The sequence below is a fragment of the Dermacentor variabilis genome, unplaced genomic scaffold, assembly GCF_050947875.1.
Source record: "Dermacentor variabilis isolate Ectoservices unplaced genomic scaffold, ASM5094787v1 scaffold_12, whole genome shotgun sequence".
NCBI classification, from domain to species: domain Eukaryota; kingdom Metazoa; phylum Arthropoda; class Arachnida; order Ixodida; family Ixodidae; genus Dermacentor; species Dermacentor variabilis.
The window spans coordinates 20,660,232-20,680,079 of NW_027460280.1; the positions used below are offsets into that span (position 1 = coordinate 20,660,232).

General features: G+C 44.4%; 1 protein-coding gene across 1 annotated transcript in view; it reads right to left on the reverse strand.

The window, feature by feature from the left end:
- Positions 1-19,848, reverse strand: part of abs (ATP-dependent RNA helicase abstrakt) — a 227,432-nt gene that overhangs the window by 101,999 nt on the left and 105,585 nt on the right. The window contains exon 7 of the mRNA XM_075677274.1: positions 12,127-12,218. Coding sequence (XP_075533389.1) covers positions 12,127-12,218 — 92 coding nt within the window. The remainder of the gene's footprint in view (positions 1-12,126; positions 12,219-19,848) is intronic.

Below are 19,848 nucleotides of genomic sequence, written 5' to 3' on the forward strand. Positions count from 1 at the left end.
GTAGGTCCTTCTGATCATTAATTGATGCACCTAATTGATCCGCATAAAGCGTGTAATTTATTATAAGGTTTTAAAAATGCACATAGCTGTCGACTGCAGCACACTGCGGGGCGGAATTTTAAGCCACCTCTACCCATATGACGCAAATCACACATATGATGTCAGTGGGGTGAGCTATCCGATTGGCTGACCAAACGTGTAATCAATAATTTTTCCAAATTTATGGTAAACAAATGATGTTCGTAATAGTTGGAATGCTAGTTAATTTGTTTTATAAAAAGGAAGTAACATAAAAGGAATGCACAAGAACAATTTTTCAGTACACTTAAGTACTTCCGGCACACAGCAATTGTCGTCTGCTTGTGTTACAACGTGCTCCATCTTTGACGAGAGCTCCGCCGTCAGTGTCGGTCTGTCTTTTCGCGAGTGCTATGGTTCGACTTTGTTGCATTGTGGACTGCAAACGTAGTGACTGGCAATATGTCAAGCTGCGACATCGTGTCCCTCTGCAAGTCAGTAGACGAGCGGACTGGCTGCAATGCATCGGACTGCCACTATCCGATCAGCGCCAGGATTTGCGCGATTGCGGCTGTCACTTTACACCGGGAGATTACTAACACAATAGCGTTTCGCGAGTCCGGTATTACGGGAAACGCAAGCGCGAAGAGGACGGGGTCTGGCCCTGTCCTCTTCGTGTCGTTTCATGGGTTGAACAGAAGCGCAAATGTGAATGGTCTGCATGGTGCAGCCACCTGGTGGCATAGAGCTCAACCAGACACAGTAGCAGTAACAAAATGTATTCTTCTTTGCTGCTGCTGTAAATTTTTCGCAGGAGTGTAATCGTTAACATGTGGTTTTTGTAAATGTTTAAAATGTTTTACACTTGGTTAGAGCAATATTAGCTCTTTCTTTGTCTGGTTAAGCACTGCGCCAATGGGTGGCTGTACCGTGGAGACCGATCAGGAAGCTCACATACATCCACGCTAAAGTTCCTACATCAGCTTGAGTTTATGCTTCCACCGTTCTGTCAGAACGTTCCGCTAGTGTGTGGTTAATGGAATACCGGACACGTTCGGCACTGCAATAGAATGCTCGCAACGCACGCTGCTTCAATAGCTCTCGCTTGGGGTCGACGGCCAAGAAGCTAGCAGAGAGGTTCCGTGCGGGCGGGCGCGGGCTCCAAAACAACCGGAAGTGGACAAAGTGATGTCGCATTGTGACGCAGAACCAGTGAAGGCGGAGTTTAGCCCCGATGGCTCGGCGAACGAGTTGAGGAGGAAAAGCATGGCTAGGGAGGAGGGTAACTTGTAATCGCTTGTAGCTCCATTAATATGTAATACTTCACTTAAATTGTGGTGCAAATGTTCTACTAAGCTGTACCCTACACGTCTACAAAATATGTCCACACCGTTTCAGGGGCCCTTTAATAATAAATATATTTCTTCTGAAAAATACTTGCAAAGTTGGCAAGAAGTGAATTTCTTGTGATATTCAAGCCAAATTTAAGCATTAAGGCCCTCCGGATAAAAATATGTCAGATAGCTCAATATATACGCACAAACCTCTTACCTTGTGATTCAGAAATTTTCATTCGAGTAAATTTTGCCTGAAGTGAGAAAATAATTTTTGAAGTTAACAACAAATATCACCAGCAGGCACTGTGTACATGCCGAGACTCGTCGTCTGTGCGTGGTCGTCTGCTCTTCTCCTCGTAATCTGCCGCCCAGAAGACGATGGCTAGTTTACGGGGTGATTATTTTTCAGTTTTGTGGAATTAATAAAAATCGCCTATTGCAGATACCATAATTCTAGTCCCTGAGGTGAATTGTTCAGAGAGGCGGACATTACCTTACACCAAAAATCAAAACACATATATAAAGAAATAACTAATGTTCACTAATTAACTTCCAAATTATTGTATGGCACATATTAAAATTTATGAATTTTAGTCAGTGAGATTGTCAGGAGTTTCCACTTTGAATGAACTTCCAGAACGCCATCAGTTTGGAGATATGTGCCATCAAACTCACCATAAAAATTCACTGTTGGTCTGCTTACTTTTTGTTGCCAATTATATGCACACTCTATGCGGATTTTTGCCATTGCCTTCCCCGTCACTGTCACCGTGAGGTTCCGTATGAGGGAAAGCGTATAAGGGTAGGCCAGCGAACAAGGTTCAATCTTGCGTGCGTGAGCGAGGGACATGGCCTGGATGTGCACCCTCTCCTGTGGCTCGCGAGGCTGGGGGGTGAGGCGAAGGACGAGGAGCATTCTTCTCCAGCAGCGGCTACGGTGCCTCGATGTCCTTGTCACCCACTGCTCCGTACAGAGTGGACGCAGCCACGGCATCTGCTACAGCATTGGTCATGCAAATTATGGACGCCGTAGTAGACGCCTTTGGCGGACGCCGTAGGGATGCGTTGCTGGCGCTCATGTGTCTTGAATGGCTAAAGTCGCCATGGCTAAAGTGTGCGCCCACGCGGGCCTCATCTGCAAACTGATCAGTGATGTTTGCAGAGTAGTGCCGGTAGCTTCGTATGCACTGTGCTTTCCACATTTTGTACGCATTGAAGTGCCATATGCACGGAGGTCAATTGGCTCGCAGCTGCTGCCGCCATTCCGAACTCCACCGTTTTCACAGAGTTTCCGCTGTCATCGAGCGATGTGTCATGCTTACCTGTGCGTGCGTGACACCGGGCTGGTTAATTTAGTTGAAACACACTGACGGGCTAGTTGGTTTGAATCCATGATAGAATGAGTAAGTGCGACTGAACAAGGACATAGAAAAAAGCAGACACACAAAGACAGCACTGTCTCCTAGTGTCTGTTTCTTTTTACGTCCTCATTAAGTCGCGCTTACGCATTCTATCATTGTTAATTTAGTTAGTAAGTGAATGTTCACAAGTTTACACAGCCAATAAAACTACTATTCTTACTTTGTACAGCTATTTACTATTTTGCTATCACAATCGGTGCTTCGCCTTTCACGTGGAACTGCATTCTTTTTTAGCGAAACGCTGTTTTATAAAAGCAAAGCATGCAAGCACCAAAGTAACTGTATTTCGACGCATACTTTGAGAAGTAATATCTCGAAATCGGTGTCATTCTGGAAATTAATTCTAAATGCATACGTCTGACAATCTCACTGGCTCCAATTAATAAATTTCAATATGTGCCGTGCAATAACTAATTAGGAAGTTAATTAGTGAACAGTAGTTCTTTCATTGAATGTTTCAATTTTTGGTGCAAGTAATGTCCGCCTCTCCTAAAAATCCAGCTCAGGGCCTAGAATTGTGGTATCTGCAACAGGCAATTTTGAAAAATCTCATAAAACTGAAAAATTTTCACCTCGTATACTTGCCGCCACCTGCTGGGTGGCGGACGACGAGGAGAAGAGCAGATGTCGATGTGCAGACGATGACAAGCAGACGACGAGGGGAGCTGCAGCAAATATTGACACGTGTACTTATCTTTATCGGGTGACCACGTTTCGCTGCCTAACAAATGTTATCGCACAGCGCGGGACGCGCCTGCATGTATCCGAAGTTTCTGGAAAGTTATCGATGCTTCTATTCGCTGTCTGTTGTCGCCGAACCTTATGTTATCTAATTTCATCGCCTGACGCGAATGGTGTAGAACTTTTGTGGAAGGCACGTGGGTACCAACGATTAGTCTGGAACATTCGACGATTGATATATAAAAGCCGACGCGCTTGACCCGTTGATCAGATTTCGACGATCGCCAACTGTGTTCGCCGCTATCGTTGTGCTATAAGTGTAGCCTGTTTTGTGGGCACAGGTTCGCCCAATAAAAGTTAGTTTTGTCGTTCACAGTATTGCTACTGTGTTCATCAACGTCACCACCACGTGACAATATGCAGCGTGCTTAGTGGTGATATTAGTTGTTGATTTCAAAAATTGTTTTCTTGCTTCAGACAAAATTTACTTGAATAAAAATTTCTAAATTGCAAGCTAAGAGGTCAGTGTGTACATTGAGCTATCTGACATATTTTTATCCCGCGGGCCTTAATGCTTAAATTTGGCTTGAATATTGCGTAAAATTAATTTCTTGCCAACTTTGGAGGTATTGTCACGAGAAGGAGTCAATAAGTCGAGCAACTATTTACAGGTTATATTTACAACAGCGGTTGCAGCGCTGACCGGTTAGATTCTCAGTGCAAGCCTAGTTCGTTCTTCCTCCTTGTTTTTCGAGTGATGGCGCCCACGCCACTCGTTCAAACAATCAAATATCACACGCGTGTAGCACGATTCCCCAGCGGCAGAAGCGACGTACCAGAGCGTCTAAATGTCATCACTGGGAGGGTGATACTGCTTCAGTCGTGTAATGTGCACAATATCACTGGACTGGAAAGCAGATGGGGTATCAGGAGCGATCTCATAGGTGACGGGAGTCACGGCACGAAGCACTCGGTATGGGCCTGTGTAACAAGACATCAGTTTTTCTGACAGGCCGACCTGACGCGACGGATACCATAGAAGCACCAAAGAACCAGGCGGGAAGTGCACGTCTCGGTGTTGCCGGCCATACAAATGCCTTTGACTCTCTTGGGATTTCAGAAGGCGATCATGGGCAATTTCCCTTGCATGGGCACAGTGGGCAATGATGTCAAGTGCATATTCACTAGTCAGTGCCACGTGAACAGGGAGGGTTGTGTCGAGGAGCAGTGCTAGTTCTTGGCCGAACAGAAGAAAAAATGGGGAATAATTGGCGGTGTCATGGTGTGAGGAATTACAAGCAAATGTGACAAATGGTAGAGCGGGGTCCTAGTCAGTGTGGTCTGAAGGGATATTTCGCGAGCATGTCTGTGAGAGTGCGATTGAGACACTCCGTGAGGCCATTTGTTTGCGTATGGTATGATGTGGATAGCTTGTGGCTCGTGGCACAGGACTGCAGGATGTCTGCGATAACTTTTGATTGGAATGTCTGGCCACGGACTGTGAGATGTTGTCGTGGAGCTCCATGTAATAAAATCACGTCACATAGAAGAAAATCGGTGACATCTGTGGCGCAGCTTGTAGGAAGCACTCAGGTGATGGCGTAGCGCGTGATGTAATCCGTGGCCACAACGATCCACCTGTTCCCAGAGGTAGAAAGAGGAACAGGGCCAAGTAAGTCCAAACCAACCTGAAAGAATGGTTCCGCGGGAATGTGGAGTGGTTGAAGGTACCCAGCAGGGAGTGTCGATGATTTTTTGCGTCACTGGCATTTCTCACACGCAGCTATGTATCTTCGAACGGCGCAAGCAAGCCCTGGCCAGAAGAAGAACCGGCGGATCCGGCCGTAGGTACGTGACACACCTACCGGTGACCGGCAGTGGGGAGGTCGTGAAGTTCGTGGAGAACAGCCGAGCGAAGGTGTTTAGGGGTCACAAGGAGTAATGCAGGGCTGTCAGGGTGAACATTGTGGCGGTAGAGTACACCATCTTGAAGTGTGAATAAGTGAAGGGAACTGTTGGCAAGTGACGATTCCAGGCGGTCAATGATGATAAGCAAGGGCGGGTCACAGCACTGCTCGTTGGCGACATGGAGGAGTGGAAAAACAGAGAGAACACAGGCGTCGCTGTCAGTATCAGAGATAGAGGTAGCGTCTTTGAGAGGGTAGCGAGAAAGGCAATCTGTATCCTGGTGTTGTCGTACTGACTTGTAAGTCACTGTGTAAGGATATTCTTGTAGTCGGAGGGCCCAACGACCGAGCTGGCCAGTAGGATCCTTGAGTGACGAAAGCCAACAGAGCGCATGATGGTCTGCGATTACTGAGAAGGGCTTGCCATATAAGTATAGGCGGAACATTGAAACAGCCCAGAAGAGAGCAAGACATTCGCGCTCGGTAATCGAATAGTTGCGCTCTGTAGGTGTCAGGAGCCGACTAGCATAGGCTATAATGCAGTCGTGTCCGTGTTGGCATTGCGATAACACGGTGCCGATCCCATAACCACTGGCATAGGTTCGGACCTCTGTAGGTGCGGACGGGTCAAAGTGGGCCAAGACCGATGGATTGGTGAGAATTGTGATAAAACATGAAAATGCGACAGCCTGAGGGGAACCCCACATAAAAGGCACGTCTTTCTTCAGAAGTTCAGTGAGTGGTCGAGCAATTGCTGTGAAATCTTTCACGAACCGTTGGAAATAAGAACAGAGCCCCACAAAACTCTGGACGTCTTTGACAGACTGAGGTACAGGAAAAGCCGTTACTGCTCGAACCTTCTCCGGGTCGGGTTGTGCTCCGGAAGCATTGACTAGATTACCTAGCACTGTAATCTGTTGGCACCCGAAGTGGCACTTCGATGGGTTTAATTGGAGCCCAGCCTTGCGGAAGACGTCAAGGATAACTGCGACGCGCTCAAGGTGCGTCTCAAATGTAGGAGAAAACACAAGGACGTCGTTAAGGTAACAAAGACAAGTTGACCATTTGAAACCTTGAAGCAGAGAGGCGATCATCCATTCGAACGTGATGAGGGTATCGCATAAACCGAACGGCATAATCTTGAATTGGTAGAGGCCATCTGGAGTGACGAAAGCGGTTTTTTCTTGGTCTTCCTCATCGACGGAAATCTGCCAATAACCAGATTGAAGGTCGATGGATGAAAAGTATTTGGCACTGTGAAGACACTCAAGAGCGTCGTCGATTTGTGGTAAAGGGTAAATGTCCTTTTTAGTAATTCGGTTTAGGTGGTGGTAATCAACGCAGAAATGCCACGTGCCATCTTTCTTTTTGACGAGCATGACCGGCGACGCCCAAGGACTCAATGAGGGCTCAACAATGCCTCTGGCGAGCATCTTGTTTACTTCCTGCTGAATAACTTGCCGCTCCGCCGTGGACACGCAATGTGGTCGGCGGTGAATGGAAACTGCATCACCAGTGTTTATCCGATGCTTAAAAAGGGACATCTGACCAAGTGGTCGATTGTCAGTGTCAAATATGTCGCGGTAGGAAAGAAAAAGGCGATATAAAGCGGCTGCTTGGTTAGGTGCGAGGTCCGGAGCGACCATGGGACATAATGGGCTGTCGAGGTTCAAGGCATCCTGCGGGTAATTAAAAATTAAATTATGGGGTTTTATGTGCCAAAACCACTTTCTGATTATGAGGCATGCCGTAGTGGGGGACTGCAGAAATTTCGACCACCTGGGGTTCTTTAACGTGCACCTAAATCTAAGTACAGGGGTGTTTTCTCATTTCGCCCCTATCGAAATGCGGCCGCCGTGGCCGGGATTCGATCCCGCAACCTCGTGCTCAGCAGCCCAACACCATAGCCACTGAGCAACCACGGCGGGTCCTGCGGGTAATCAGGAGACTCTGGAGACGCGTCAGCTGCAAAAGCAGTGACGTGGTCATCTGTCACTGACCGGAGTGTGGCCACCGCTATGTCTTCAGGTAACACTTGCTTCGTCAGGCCAAAATTGATAATGGGGAGACACATCCGATCTGCGGCAAGGGTTACGACGGAGTGTGGCACAGAGATGTGGCATGCCAGGAGGACATCACGAATAGGTGCGACGACATAGTCGCCATCAGGCACGGTTGCCATTGAGGCCAATTCGATGAAGGTTAGGGCTTTTGGAGGTAAGCAAACAAACGCTGTATTGCAGAGGGTATTCGGTTGTTCGGGGCGAATGTGTGAAAGAAGAGGAAGCTCGAGGCACAGCGTACCGGTGGAACAGTCGATGAAGGCAGAATGTGTCGTCAGAAAGTCGAGCCCGAAGATTAGGTCATGAGGGCAACTGGCCAGCACGATGAACAGGACTGGAACTTGGCGGCCAGCAATTCATATGCTAGCAGTGCACATACCCCTGACGGCAACAGTGGCGCCATCGGCGACGCGTACGGCTCGAGTGATGGCAGGCGTAAGAAGTTTTTTGAGGCGTTGACATAGGTTAGCACTCATTATGGCCACTTGGGCTCCAGTATCAATTAATGCCGTCAACTGAACATCATTACGTCTACTTCAATTAGGTTCGTGTTGGGAAGGAGCATCAACGGAGGATTTAGACAGGATGAATGTGATGCAGCACTACCTCCAAGAGCTGCATGGCCTAGTTTTCCGTCCGGGAAAGTCCATAATTGGTCGGTGACGAATAGCGGCGTGGCTGGGGCGACGGGGACTGACGGCATTGAACTGACGGCGAGCAAGCAGAATGACTGACATTGACGGATACGTCAGAGGTAAGAGGCATACGGTGAGGCGAGCAACGGCACGGGTCGGCATATGGGCGAGGAGACGGGGAAAAAAAGCTCGAATACGGCGATGTCCAGGAGGTGTGACAGTGGTGAGCGGTGTGGCCAATAACGGAGGCAACGGAAGCAAATGGGCTTGTCGTCCAAAGTTCTCCACTCAGCAGGGTTGCGGTATATGGGAGGGGAGTACAGATCGCTGTGAGGCAGAGCAATCGGCACCAGTCGGGCGTCAGGTCGGGAGCAGCAGGAAAACCTAGGTTTGCAAATTCTTGCCGTACAATTGCCTGAATGAGGGAGATCGCTGGGGCTGGTTGGTCAATGATGGGTTCAAATGGGCGTGACTGGAACGGCGCAGGACTTGTAGCCTCGAGTTTATGGCGAACAATACGTGTGACGTGCTCATTTAAATGTGGTGAAGCGGTAAGGTCAATGCAAGACGACGTTGCAGCCATGTTAGGGAGCCACAAGAACTATGGAATGACGTGGCGACTTTTGGCGAGCTCAAAGCAGTGGCATTCCTTAATAATGACGTTGATGGTAGACACATTGTTGAAGACCAACAAGTTCAAGGCGTCATCTGCGATCCCTTTAAGTACGTGGCCGACTTTTTATGTACGAGACATACGATTCAGTAGAAGATTGAACTCGGGTAGCAAGCTCTTTTCTAGCAGCCAGCTGCCGATCAGTGGGATTTCCAAAGAGGTCGACGAGCTTCTCCTTGAAAGCATCCCAGCTAGAGATCTCGTCCTCGTGTGTCCAGAACCAGACACGAGGAGTTCCACTCAAGTAGAATAGAACATTGGCTAGCATAATGGTAGGGTCCCAGTGGTTGTTGTGTGAGGACGCTCAAACAGGTTGAGCCAGTCCTCAACGTCGACATGATCTTGGCCGGAGAATATGGCAGGATCGCGGAGATTTGTAACCGTAATGTAGGTTGTTGTCGGGGTCGCAGGAGTAGGAGGAGACGAGGTGTCGTCACTGGAAGCCATGGCGGAAAGCGGGACGGTGTGGCCGCTGCGGAGCTCCGTGGCGACGACAGGGAATGGCACCCTCCACCACAATGTTAAGCGAAGGAGGAGTCAGTAAGACAAGCAACTATTTACAGCTTATATTTACAACAGCGGTTGCAGCACTGACCGGTTAGATTCACAGCGTGAGCCCAGTTCGTTCTTTCTCTTCTTTTCTCGAGTGATGGCACCCATGCGCCTCATTCAAACAATCAAACATCACATGCACGTAGCAGTATTTTTCTCAAAAATATATTAATATTTCCAAATTATTTTTAGCATACACTATAGCAAAAGGCAAAAGGGGGAAAAATTATGGTAGCTGAAAAAGTAACACAGTTTGTAGAAAAGATTTCCAAAAACGCAACTTTTATTGATTTTTTACTGAGCGTAATAAACAGCAAATTTTAAAAGGCATTCAATTATGATGTCATATGAAAGAAGGATGCCAATACAATGCTCTAAAACAAAATTTGTTATAGCATCTAGTTTCAGACCTGATTAGAAATATGTACCTCCAACCAACTTTTGCTTCTTTGTGGAAATTTCAGGGCGCTCAAGTGATGAAAACATTTTGTGCAACGAAAATACTTTGGTGAAACCTTATTCACACAATATCCATCTAGCCCATTTTTTTTTTCAAGAAAATCAATGATGATCACTTTTGGGTCTGGGACGTTTCGTGTGGAATGACCCTATAGTAAAGTGTACAGTTTGGCAGCGAGAGGTTGGGATGCCTTCAGGCTTGAGGATGGCCCCTGATCCAAGCAATTACAGTACCTATTTTACCTGACAGCATCTATTATGAGCCTACTGAAGCTGCAGCAATTGTTCCAAAGCTACCTGAGGTTGGCAAAGGGGTGCCCACATACCATGCCCTGAAATCTTTATAGGACGTCCTTTCGAGATAAGAAGACTATAAGCAGCCACACAAGGAGCAACATTTCTACATATCACAAAAAGTTGTTTGTTTCCAGTACACCGGGGTTCTGTTTTCTTCCCGGTACCTCCTGCATACACATCTTCATACACAGAGTCTGCAACACACACAGAAAACAGTATCCCCACGGCAAGCGGACAAATGCATAGCCACAGTAGGAGGTGCAGCATTTTGATGAGCACTTTGCTGCAAAACAGTAACCAATGAGATAACTCAACCAACAATGAACCCAATGGCAAAGTGTACAACCTGCATGCACATGAGGGAGTTTCTTCGGGTTTTAAAGACATTTTTGCATGCTCACCATTGTTCTTCACCACCTGTCCACTCATCAAGAAGCCTGTCCTTGGAGCTAATAGCCTTGAGCCTTTTTTTCTTTCACTTCCTCACCTTTTTATAGGAGGTGGGGGTGAATGGTTCATAGTATCAGTACAAAGCTTTGAAAGGTAACTGTCGAAAAAATAAAATTGTGTGCAAGGTTTAACTTTTTTTTTATTTGTCAATACTGTCAGTCGTGTCAGGGACGGTAGCAGGAAGGGCATCTTTGTGGGATAATCAATGCATACAGGCAATTATAAAAGAAAGAATGAAATAAATAATAATAAATGTACTCAATATAAAATGCCCCATAGCATAAAGTATAAGAGACACCGTAGTGGGGGGAGGACACCAGATAAATTCCAACAAGTTGGAGTTTTTTATTGTGCAGTAAAAGTACAAGAGCACTTTTGCATCTGGCCTCCATTGTAATCGGACTTGTGCCTTCATGCTCAGCCAGAACCCCACAGACACTGCACCGGGTTTCCTTGAAAACACTCTTTTTGAGTCAGCCCACTAAACCTACGTGTGCAGTACTTTGCAGTGCAGTGTTTTGTGGATTTGGCCATTTTGGTTGTAGACCTTTACTTAGCCATTGTTTCGTAATGAATCTTGTGTTCTTCATATTGAAATGTCATTTTGTCATTGTATGTTGACATAAATAGTGCCTGCATGCCACCCCTGTATGGTGTATGCTTGTAGTTGTTCTCTGGGCCCCAGATGTACTCGAGCTTTTTTGTATCTTTTTATCTACGGTACATTCCCTAACTGACTGGTATGAATAAAGCATTCATTCATTCATTCATTCATTTATACATTTATTATCAAAATAAGAAAAAGAAGTTCTCACTTTGGTCTTGAGTCTAGTAGTGATCAGTAAGCACTTGCCATCTCTAGGCATGCCCCTGCTCTAAAAAACTTGCCAGAGCTGAGAAAGACATTTACACTATAGTAGTCCATAAAAATGGGATAGCCTTATTCACATGGAGAGACAAAAACAGTATATAGCTCTACCCAATGGCATGAATTACTGCAGAAATTCTATATGAGCATTGAATGCAGGAGTCAGTCGATTTAGCACACATAACTTTACTTCTTCAGTTTGGACCTGTACTGGTCTAAACAATTGTGTTAAAAAAAAAAAACTTTCCTCTTTTGGTCCTCGCCTCTTATGCATACAGACTCCTCATGCCCTCACTTGTCAGCATGCAATTTTTTTTAGGTTGGTAGTAGAACCAATAATGTAGCAACAAATTTGGAACAAAATACTGCCTATGAAGCTTCCTTTGATGCAAAACCAAATCCATCAACACGGCTGATTTACGAAAAAAATATTTCAGCTCGTTTCACCAATCGCGCCTGCATGCTATCACGTGACAGTTGTGAACTTGCCATTTCCTTTCTTGAGGCAATGGCAATGCAGCGCAATGCAAAAAGCAGGTTGTCCTATCATCTGAGAGGCTGCATACACCAGTATGTATACCATGGTATTGGGACATAAAAGAAAATAACCAAAAGCACTATCAATAGGATAAGCATGTAAGACTGCAACACAAGACTAAAAAAAAAGAATATTAAGTTGTATCTGGTGCACAAGCATCAACAGCAGTCATGAGGTTTTGTCCTGTACTACAAAAGGCAAGTTAGAAAGGTATGGTGACTGCTTACACAGCTGGCAGACCTTGCATCTGGATTGGAGTGGGCTTTGTAATGCCTTTGTGACGTAGGCTGCTCAAAATTGTTCGAGGGAACTTCATTTCCTAAAAGAAGAAAGAAAAAAAAAAGAAACCTTTCATATTACGGCACTCTTCCTTCTCTTTACCTCAACATCAATAAATCAATCTCACTGCAAGTTCGGCTATTTCACCACTGCGGCAGTGCACACCAGTAGTTGTATTCTGGTTGCAATGGTGCATGGAGAGCACGCGGAAAGCGGAATGCACCGAGCCTTTTTGATTGTATGCAATGTTGTTTCATCACTGCATTGTGACAGTATGTAAAGTAATAAACTGGTGTGTACCTGGTGTGCTGCAATAAAATGCAAAGAGAAAAACCATTAAAGGGCCCCTCACCAGGCCCCATAACAAATTTTGGTTACACGCTGGAAGTTGTTATGTGTCCTCTAGGGAGAAATCTGCTGCAAAAATTTTTCAAATCGGCTCAGTAATAGGAGAGATAGAAATATTTCAGTGCCGCGAACCCATGATTTCAGGAGGCGAGCTCCACTGCCATGACCTCGAGGATCGTGTGACACATACGTCACAGGCCCCACCAGCATTTTTTTTCCTTGCTTTTTTGCAGCGTGGCACACTTCTGCTGACGGCATCACATGTGAGCTGTTGTGACTGTCTCGACTCACGCAGCACACGATTTTACGTGCTGTGCACAAGGACAACTGACTAGCGGTACAAGTCAGTGCTACACAAATACTGAGTAGTGTGGATCACATAGCATCATTCCGCACTGGAACATGGTACAAAATGACATAGTTTTGGTGTCTGCACGCACGACTGCACGAAGTGGGAACAAGCAGACGAAACACCTCTCTTGCTGCAGTGCGAAGTAAAACAAAAACATGCAGACATTCAGTTTGTGTGTCTTAGTATTTCTCTAAGCTTTAATTCATCTAGTCAAGCAACATATTACACAAATAACAGATGTTGCCTTGAACAATTCTTGAAGTCACATGTCACCACGAGCGATCTCATAGCACAAACACGTGTACGTAGGAGCACTAGCATGTGTATACATCATTCTCCAGCTTGGAGTGCAACGGTTGCGAGAAGAGAAAACGGTGTTCGCTTTTAAATTTCAAATCTTTCCGGGGCATGTGGTGATGCAATACTTTGCAGACATGATCGTTATCACGCATCATTTGCATTATTTGCCCGCAGTAGACGCACCGTGGCACCGGTGCAGGTAGAAGGGCATCGGAACAGATGCCAGACAAACGCCACAGGTGTTCTGTAAGCCCACTTTGACAAAAAACTTGACCACCATTATGATGTGTGAACATTGTCAGCTCAATATGGAAATCGCCTCCCTATTTCTGTACAGTGTTCAAAAACTTAAATGCAAACAATTTCAAAACAACTATAACATCTTGTTTCTATATGAGGTTTACCTGCATTTGCAACAGCGGCCTAATTCCAAATTCAGAAGGTATAATTAGGACTACTCCATCATTAGAACTTGGCTACGGAGAGACTGCAGGTTACACTTTTATGTATTTATGCATAAAAGGCAATTGTTGCTGTTTTTAGCGGCCTGCATTTCAGTTTTTACACTGTACATCTCTTTCCATGTCGTGACAGCATCTTTTATGATAGTGACAATGTCCAACATTTGTTGTGTGCCTGCGTGTCAGCCTAGTTGCAAGGGTTCCTTAATAACCTAACTTACTAACAAATGACTACCTAACATACAAACTAAAATTAAACTAATTAACTAAACTAATTGCCTAACAAATAACAAACTCAGCTAACAACCTAACTAGTTAATTACCTAAATAAATTCTTGAATACCGAACTTGACTAAATCGTAACTTAAACTAACAAAGGTAACAGGAATAATTAAGTAATCACACAACTAATAACTAAGTTAGTTAACTAAAGTAACATCTAATCAACTAATTACTAACTAAACTAGCCTAGCTTACCAACTTATTAGTACTCCTGTAACACGAACAGTCTTAACAGTTGTTAAGCTAACTACAGTTACGGCTGACCGTGGTTACCATACGCTACACGGCAGATGTAACCGCAGTTAGTCGTCTAACCATGTTTGTCACAAACTGAGCTTTGTAACCTCGGTTTCTGTTCGCAAACAGAGAACCAGACAAGATGGCGGATGCCATAGCAATTGTGAACGCAACAGCGTCGTCCGAACTGATGAGCCAAAAGAGCGTTAACTGACCAGATGCGACTACAGGGGCACTATTATGAGTTTGAGAAGATCCAGTGGCACAAAAAAACCTAGAAAATTAGCCTTAAACAAGAGCAAAACAGCTGATCAACGCTATAGAAAACAATAAATTGTACTGGCTGTTCTACTGACTTCACCAAGCCAGGGTTGAGAGATTGATTTCAAATTCCGCCTAGTGGTGAAGAACATGTGGTTTATGTACAATTTCACGCTATTATTTGATGAAGAGATCATTATTTGCTGCACATAATTAACAACTCAATAATGGTATTTTAATATACACAGCAAAATTTGCACAAAAAATTTGCTCATGTGATTATCACCTGATAATGTTCCTTTCCCTAACTGAGCCCACATAGCAATAGCAAATCGATGTAGCAGAAACTGGTTAAATCCGCTAACCACGGTTAATCGTAACTGTAGTTAAGGCTGACCATGTGACAGGGGTATACCTAAACTTGCTAATAACCAACTTAAATTAACTAATTAAACTAAATAACTAGCCTATTTAACCAAATATAACCATAAATAACAAACTTAAATAGATAAACTAACTAAAATAATGAACTAACTTGCTAAATATGACTACAATAACCAATTAACTAACCAAACAAATAATCAATTAACTAAACAATTATCAAGCTAACACCCAACTAAAGTAACTAACCTCACCAATAACTAAACTAAATAATAACTAATGTAACTACAGTAACAAAACTAACTGAACTAATAAACAAACAATTTAACTAACAACTAATCAACAAACTAAACTGACTAATAAGCTAACTAACAAAGCTAACTGAACTAATTAACTAAGCTAACTAGAGTAACTAATAACCTAACAAAAGTAAATTGTCAACCACGAAACCAAAGCAGCTAATAGCTAACTAGCAAACTAAAATTGGGACTAAACTAATAAATATAATTAACTAATCAAACTAACAATCTAACCAATTAACAAAGCTAACTGATATTCAAAAAGTAACAACTAACCTAATAACTAATCCTAAAATACCAATATAACTAATCTGCTAACTAAATAATAAAGTAATAACTAACTTATCTAACTAACTAGAGAATAGTGTATAGACAGCTGACCTAAACATTTTTTCTGAGGAATGCAACAGGAGGGGGACACACGTCAATCTTGTAATGCTGCAGTGTATATAATTTACGTACAAATGCACTGCATGCTAAATTGCTTAGCCAAAGGTTTTTGTTCCATGATCACTCTGCCAAACATGCTGAAACAAATGTGGAGGAGGCACCTTTCCTGGTGAAAAATTTGCATGATCATGCAGCCCAGCCATCTGGCTGCGGCAGATTGATCCCCGACGATGATTTATTGGTGTCCCCTTTGAAACGGGGCAGTCACAAATGGTCACCTAGCCTGCTTGAGTTAATCAGGTATGCTAAACATGTCTTTCATTCTAGCATTTTTTATACATCTTATTCTTTTTTCTCTTCTTCAAAACTTCTACTTATGCCAGTGCCTCTAGTACCACCTTCTGTCTGTATATGAAACTTTCTGGGAAGTTTTGTGACGAGAAGGAAAGTATCAAAAAAATATATATATTGCAGCAGAACCCATCTCACGATCACTGTCGATGGTAATGTGTTAGCATTGAATTGATATAGTGACGCAACATATTGCCACTATTGAAACGAGTTATATGTATGAGGAGTGCACTGGGCAGTGGGACTCCTCTATGGCACTTTCCAAAAAACACTCTGCACCATATAGCATGGCTGGCATGAGGCCTGCACATGGCCTCCAAAATGCATGGCACATCGGTGTGTATGAACACTGAGAAACACGTCATGCGGCAACTGGGTTTCTCTCTTATGCTTCTTTCTGGACACGTTGCGCCATATAATGTTGCAGCGTGTCCAGAAAGATGCCACATGCTGAGAAGTTCACGTGTGGCATCCAAGAAGAGAAGCATTGCACACGGTATACCTGTGGATGCACTTGCCTCACTTGCCGCACACTCAATGGCACATACCCAGTGACTTAGGTTGGCAGGAGGTTCACTGAGGAGCGGCACATACCCAGTGCATTCACGGTGCAGCTCGCTAAAGAATTGGCATGAAAGGCATCCTTTGAAAAGTGGCAAATGCCCAGTGCATTTGTGGTGTAGCCTGCTAATGTGGTGGGTTGCTGTTCTTGCGGAACTCATTCATTCATTCATTCATTCATTTACCATCAGGGCCTTTCAGCATTAGAGAGGGGAGTGGGTTATACAAGAAATAGGAAGGAAATATATTACGAGCTAATACACAATATTTGCTAATTATACAATGTTAGCTGGAAGTTTGATAAGTACAGTAATAGAACATGGCATAATATAAGTAACATTAGAAAAAAAAACAGTAGTTTGCACAAATGCTTGCTATTATACAGTGTCAGCTAGTGCTTTTTGAAAACTTTCATTGTTATTAATGGAAACAGTATCAGAGGGAAGTTCATTCCAATCTTTTGACGTGGGTTTGACGTTTGTGGGTTCGATTCCACTCAGCATTGGAGAAATTTAAGGGATCTCTTTCATCATAAAGTGCACATCGCCATTGTCAATGGCACATACCTAGTTCCCCAAGTTGGTGTCAAATACATTCATTGAAGAGTGGCACACACCTACTGGCTACCCAGTGACCCAAGGTGATATCAAAGAGGCTCACTCAAGACCAGCACGGACCGAGTGGCACATACCGAGTCCCCCAAGTCGGCGAGTTTCCTCGAACAGTGGTGTCTACCCAGTCCCGCATCTACATTGACCCATGTGGGCATAAAAGAAGTTTGTTGAAGAGCTGAGAAATGCATCATGTGGCAACCAGGTTTCTCTCTTGCACTTCTTTCTGGACAAGTTGCACCATCTAGTGGCACTGCCACTAGATGGTGCAAGAAGTCCACGCGTGGCCTCTGAGACCAGAAGTGTGGTGCACTGGTGCCTGCGAACGTTGGGAATTGTTCCCTCAGTTGCCGCACACCTGGTAACACATACTCAGTGACTGAAGTTGACGAGAGGTTCATTGAAGAGTGGCACATAGCCAGTGCATTTGCGGCGCAGCCTGCTAAACCGTCGGGTTGCCGTCTTTGAAGAGACCTTGTAAAGTGAGTGCGATTCCGCTCAGGACTGGAGAAATTTAAGGGATTTTTTTCACCCTTGTAGAGTGGCACATTCTCAATGGCACATACCTAGTCACCCAAGTTGATGTCAAAGACATTCATTGAAGAGCAGCACACACCTAATGGCATATACAGTGCTCCAAGTCAGTGTCAAAGAGTTTCATTGGACAGTGATCCAGCTCTGCAACTACAGTGACCCATGTTTGTGTGAAAGAGGTTTGTTGAAGAGCAGCACATGTGTGCACATTGCCACATGTGTACAGTCAACCGCAAAAGCTTACGGGAAGCAGGATCTGCCAAGAAGCTGAATTCTCGCAAAGCATGCTCACACTGCCTCGAATTAAATGTTCCAGCATGTAGTAGCCTTCGCCACCTACACAGTGATTCATTAAATACAAAGTGTCATGCTTTAACAGTGCAGGAATTCACATTTGAAGGGGAAACTGCATCCCGTAAACTTTTGCTGTTCACTGTATATATGTGCAGTTCAACGGTTGGTTTCGAACACTGTTACCTCAGCACAGTAGACCGATGCACTACCCATTTAAAAACGGACTAACTAGTGACCCAGGTAGGCGGGTAGATATAAACATAGATAGTCCCCGAAAATTCCTTGAAGTACCTTAACAATGCTCACGCATTAAAATCGAGACGAGGTCTCTGCTTTAAAAAATTCACCGACAATTACGATACTCCATAATGAAAAATTTGAGTGCAGCTCTATACGTGTTTTCATTTCGCTATATACTGAGGCAAAGAAATTGAGAGAGACATGTAGCCGAGTTGGCAATCGTCAAAAATCTGATCTGCGGGTTAAGCGCATTGGCTTTTATACATGACTTGTCGAAGGTTCCAGTGTAATCGCTGGTGCTACTTGGCTGCCAGAAAGTACTACACAATTTGTGTCACCCATACAATCAGATTACAAAACAATCGCAAACCATGACAATCGAAACAAGCGCTAACGAGACCAAACCAAACAAGTGTGAGCAAGCACTGACGCGAGCAGATGACAGTATGAAACTGGCGGTCCAGCTGAGGCCAGATATGAGTAAGCACCGAGCGATTGGGCAGGTTCGCATAAAACCAGTTTCCTGCATGCACATCACTGAAGAAGCCGCTCTCATTAGTGTCCGCCATTCGCGGCTCGCATCTTTCTTCATCTGCTGCTCCGTGTTTGCTCTTTCATTCTTCACTGTTGTGCTTGTTCGCTCAGTTATGCAGAGATCGACGCCACCGCTCGCCGCAGGAACGAGCACCTAAGAGCTATGTTCTAAAACACAAGGAGGATGCCTCCAATGGAACAGCACAGGGCCTCCTGGCGATTTTGATGGCCCATTGGCACCTTGCGTGTTGTTAAGAGGCATGGAAAGAACAAATAGACTGCAGACTTTGGCAATTCCTTTAGTTCATAACTCGTTTACTGCGACAGCAGCATTGTCCCACACTGAAAACCACTATATTATTTTTGCTTGCCTGATTTTTCATCAAATAATTTTGTTCACCTAGCACAGGGAACTGGACAACAACCCAGTGGTTATAGGGAGGCAACACATACGTTTAGATTAATTTTATGCCAATTTCGTGAAAGCATACGACAATATGAAAAAAAAAACACTTCTGTACAGTTCCACTTGTATTGGACTTCATATCAAGAATGAATATTTTGCAATAATCGCTTCTTAATGAATTCTTAAAAAAAAAAAAAAAATTCACTGGCGATTATGATACTCCCTAATGCAAAATTTGAGCACAACTCTATAAACAAGAACGGCACCGCTGAGCAGTGCTGCCGCACCGGCGTGAGAGCGCCACATGAGGGGCAAAATTCAACTAGTGGGTGTAGAGCTCTCCTATCTCTCGTTTACACCGCCTTGATTGCCTCTTGCACTGCGTGTGTATGGGTATGTTTCGTGCCGCGTGCGGTGTGTGCTTATGTGTGTGTGTGCGTGGACATTTTATTCGAAGGACGATGTACATGCTTCTACTTGCCTTTAAGGAGATCGGTAAGCTTGACGATTATTTTCATGGCTGCAATGTGGCGAAAGGGCAGCATCTGCTTAGCCATGTAAGTGACACTGAGCAGGTAATTGGAAACGACATTGTATAGGCCGCCAGAAAAATCATCGGCACATACGATGTGTGTTGGCTAAAGTCATTTTGGCAGTTTCCCACAAAATGCTTGCTACAAATCCGTGTTGTCTCTGATGGCGAAAACAGACTTCCATTAACACTGTGCAGAAATAAACAAAATATATCGCAACATAGCACAAGTATGACATGCGCACACAACTTTAACTAGTACGTCCCCTACAGTATAGAATAGAGGCAGCAATGTA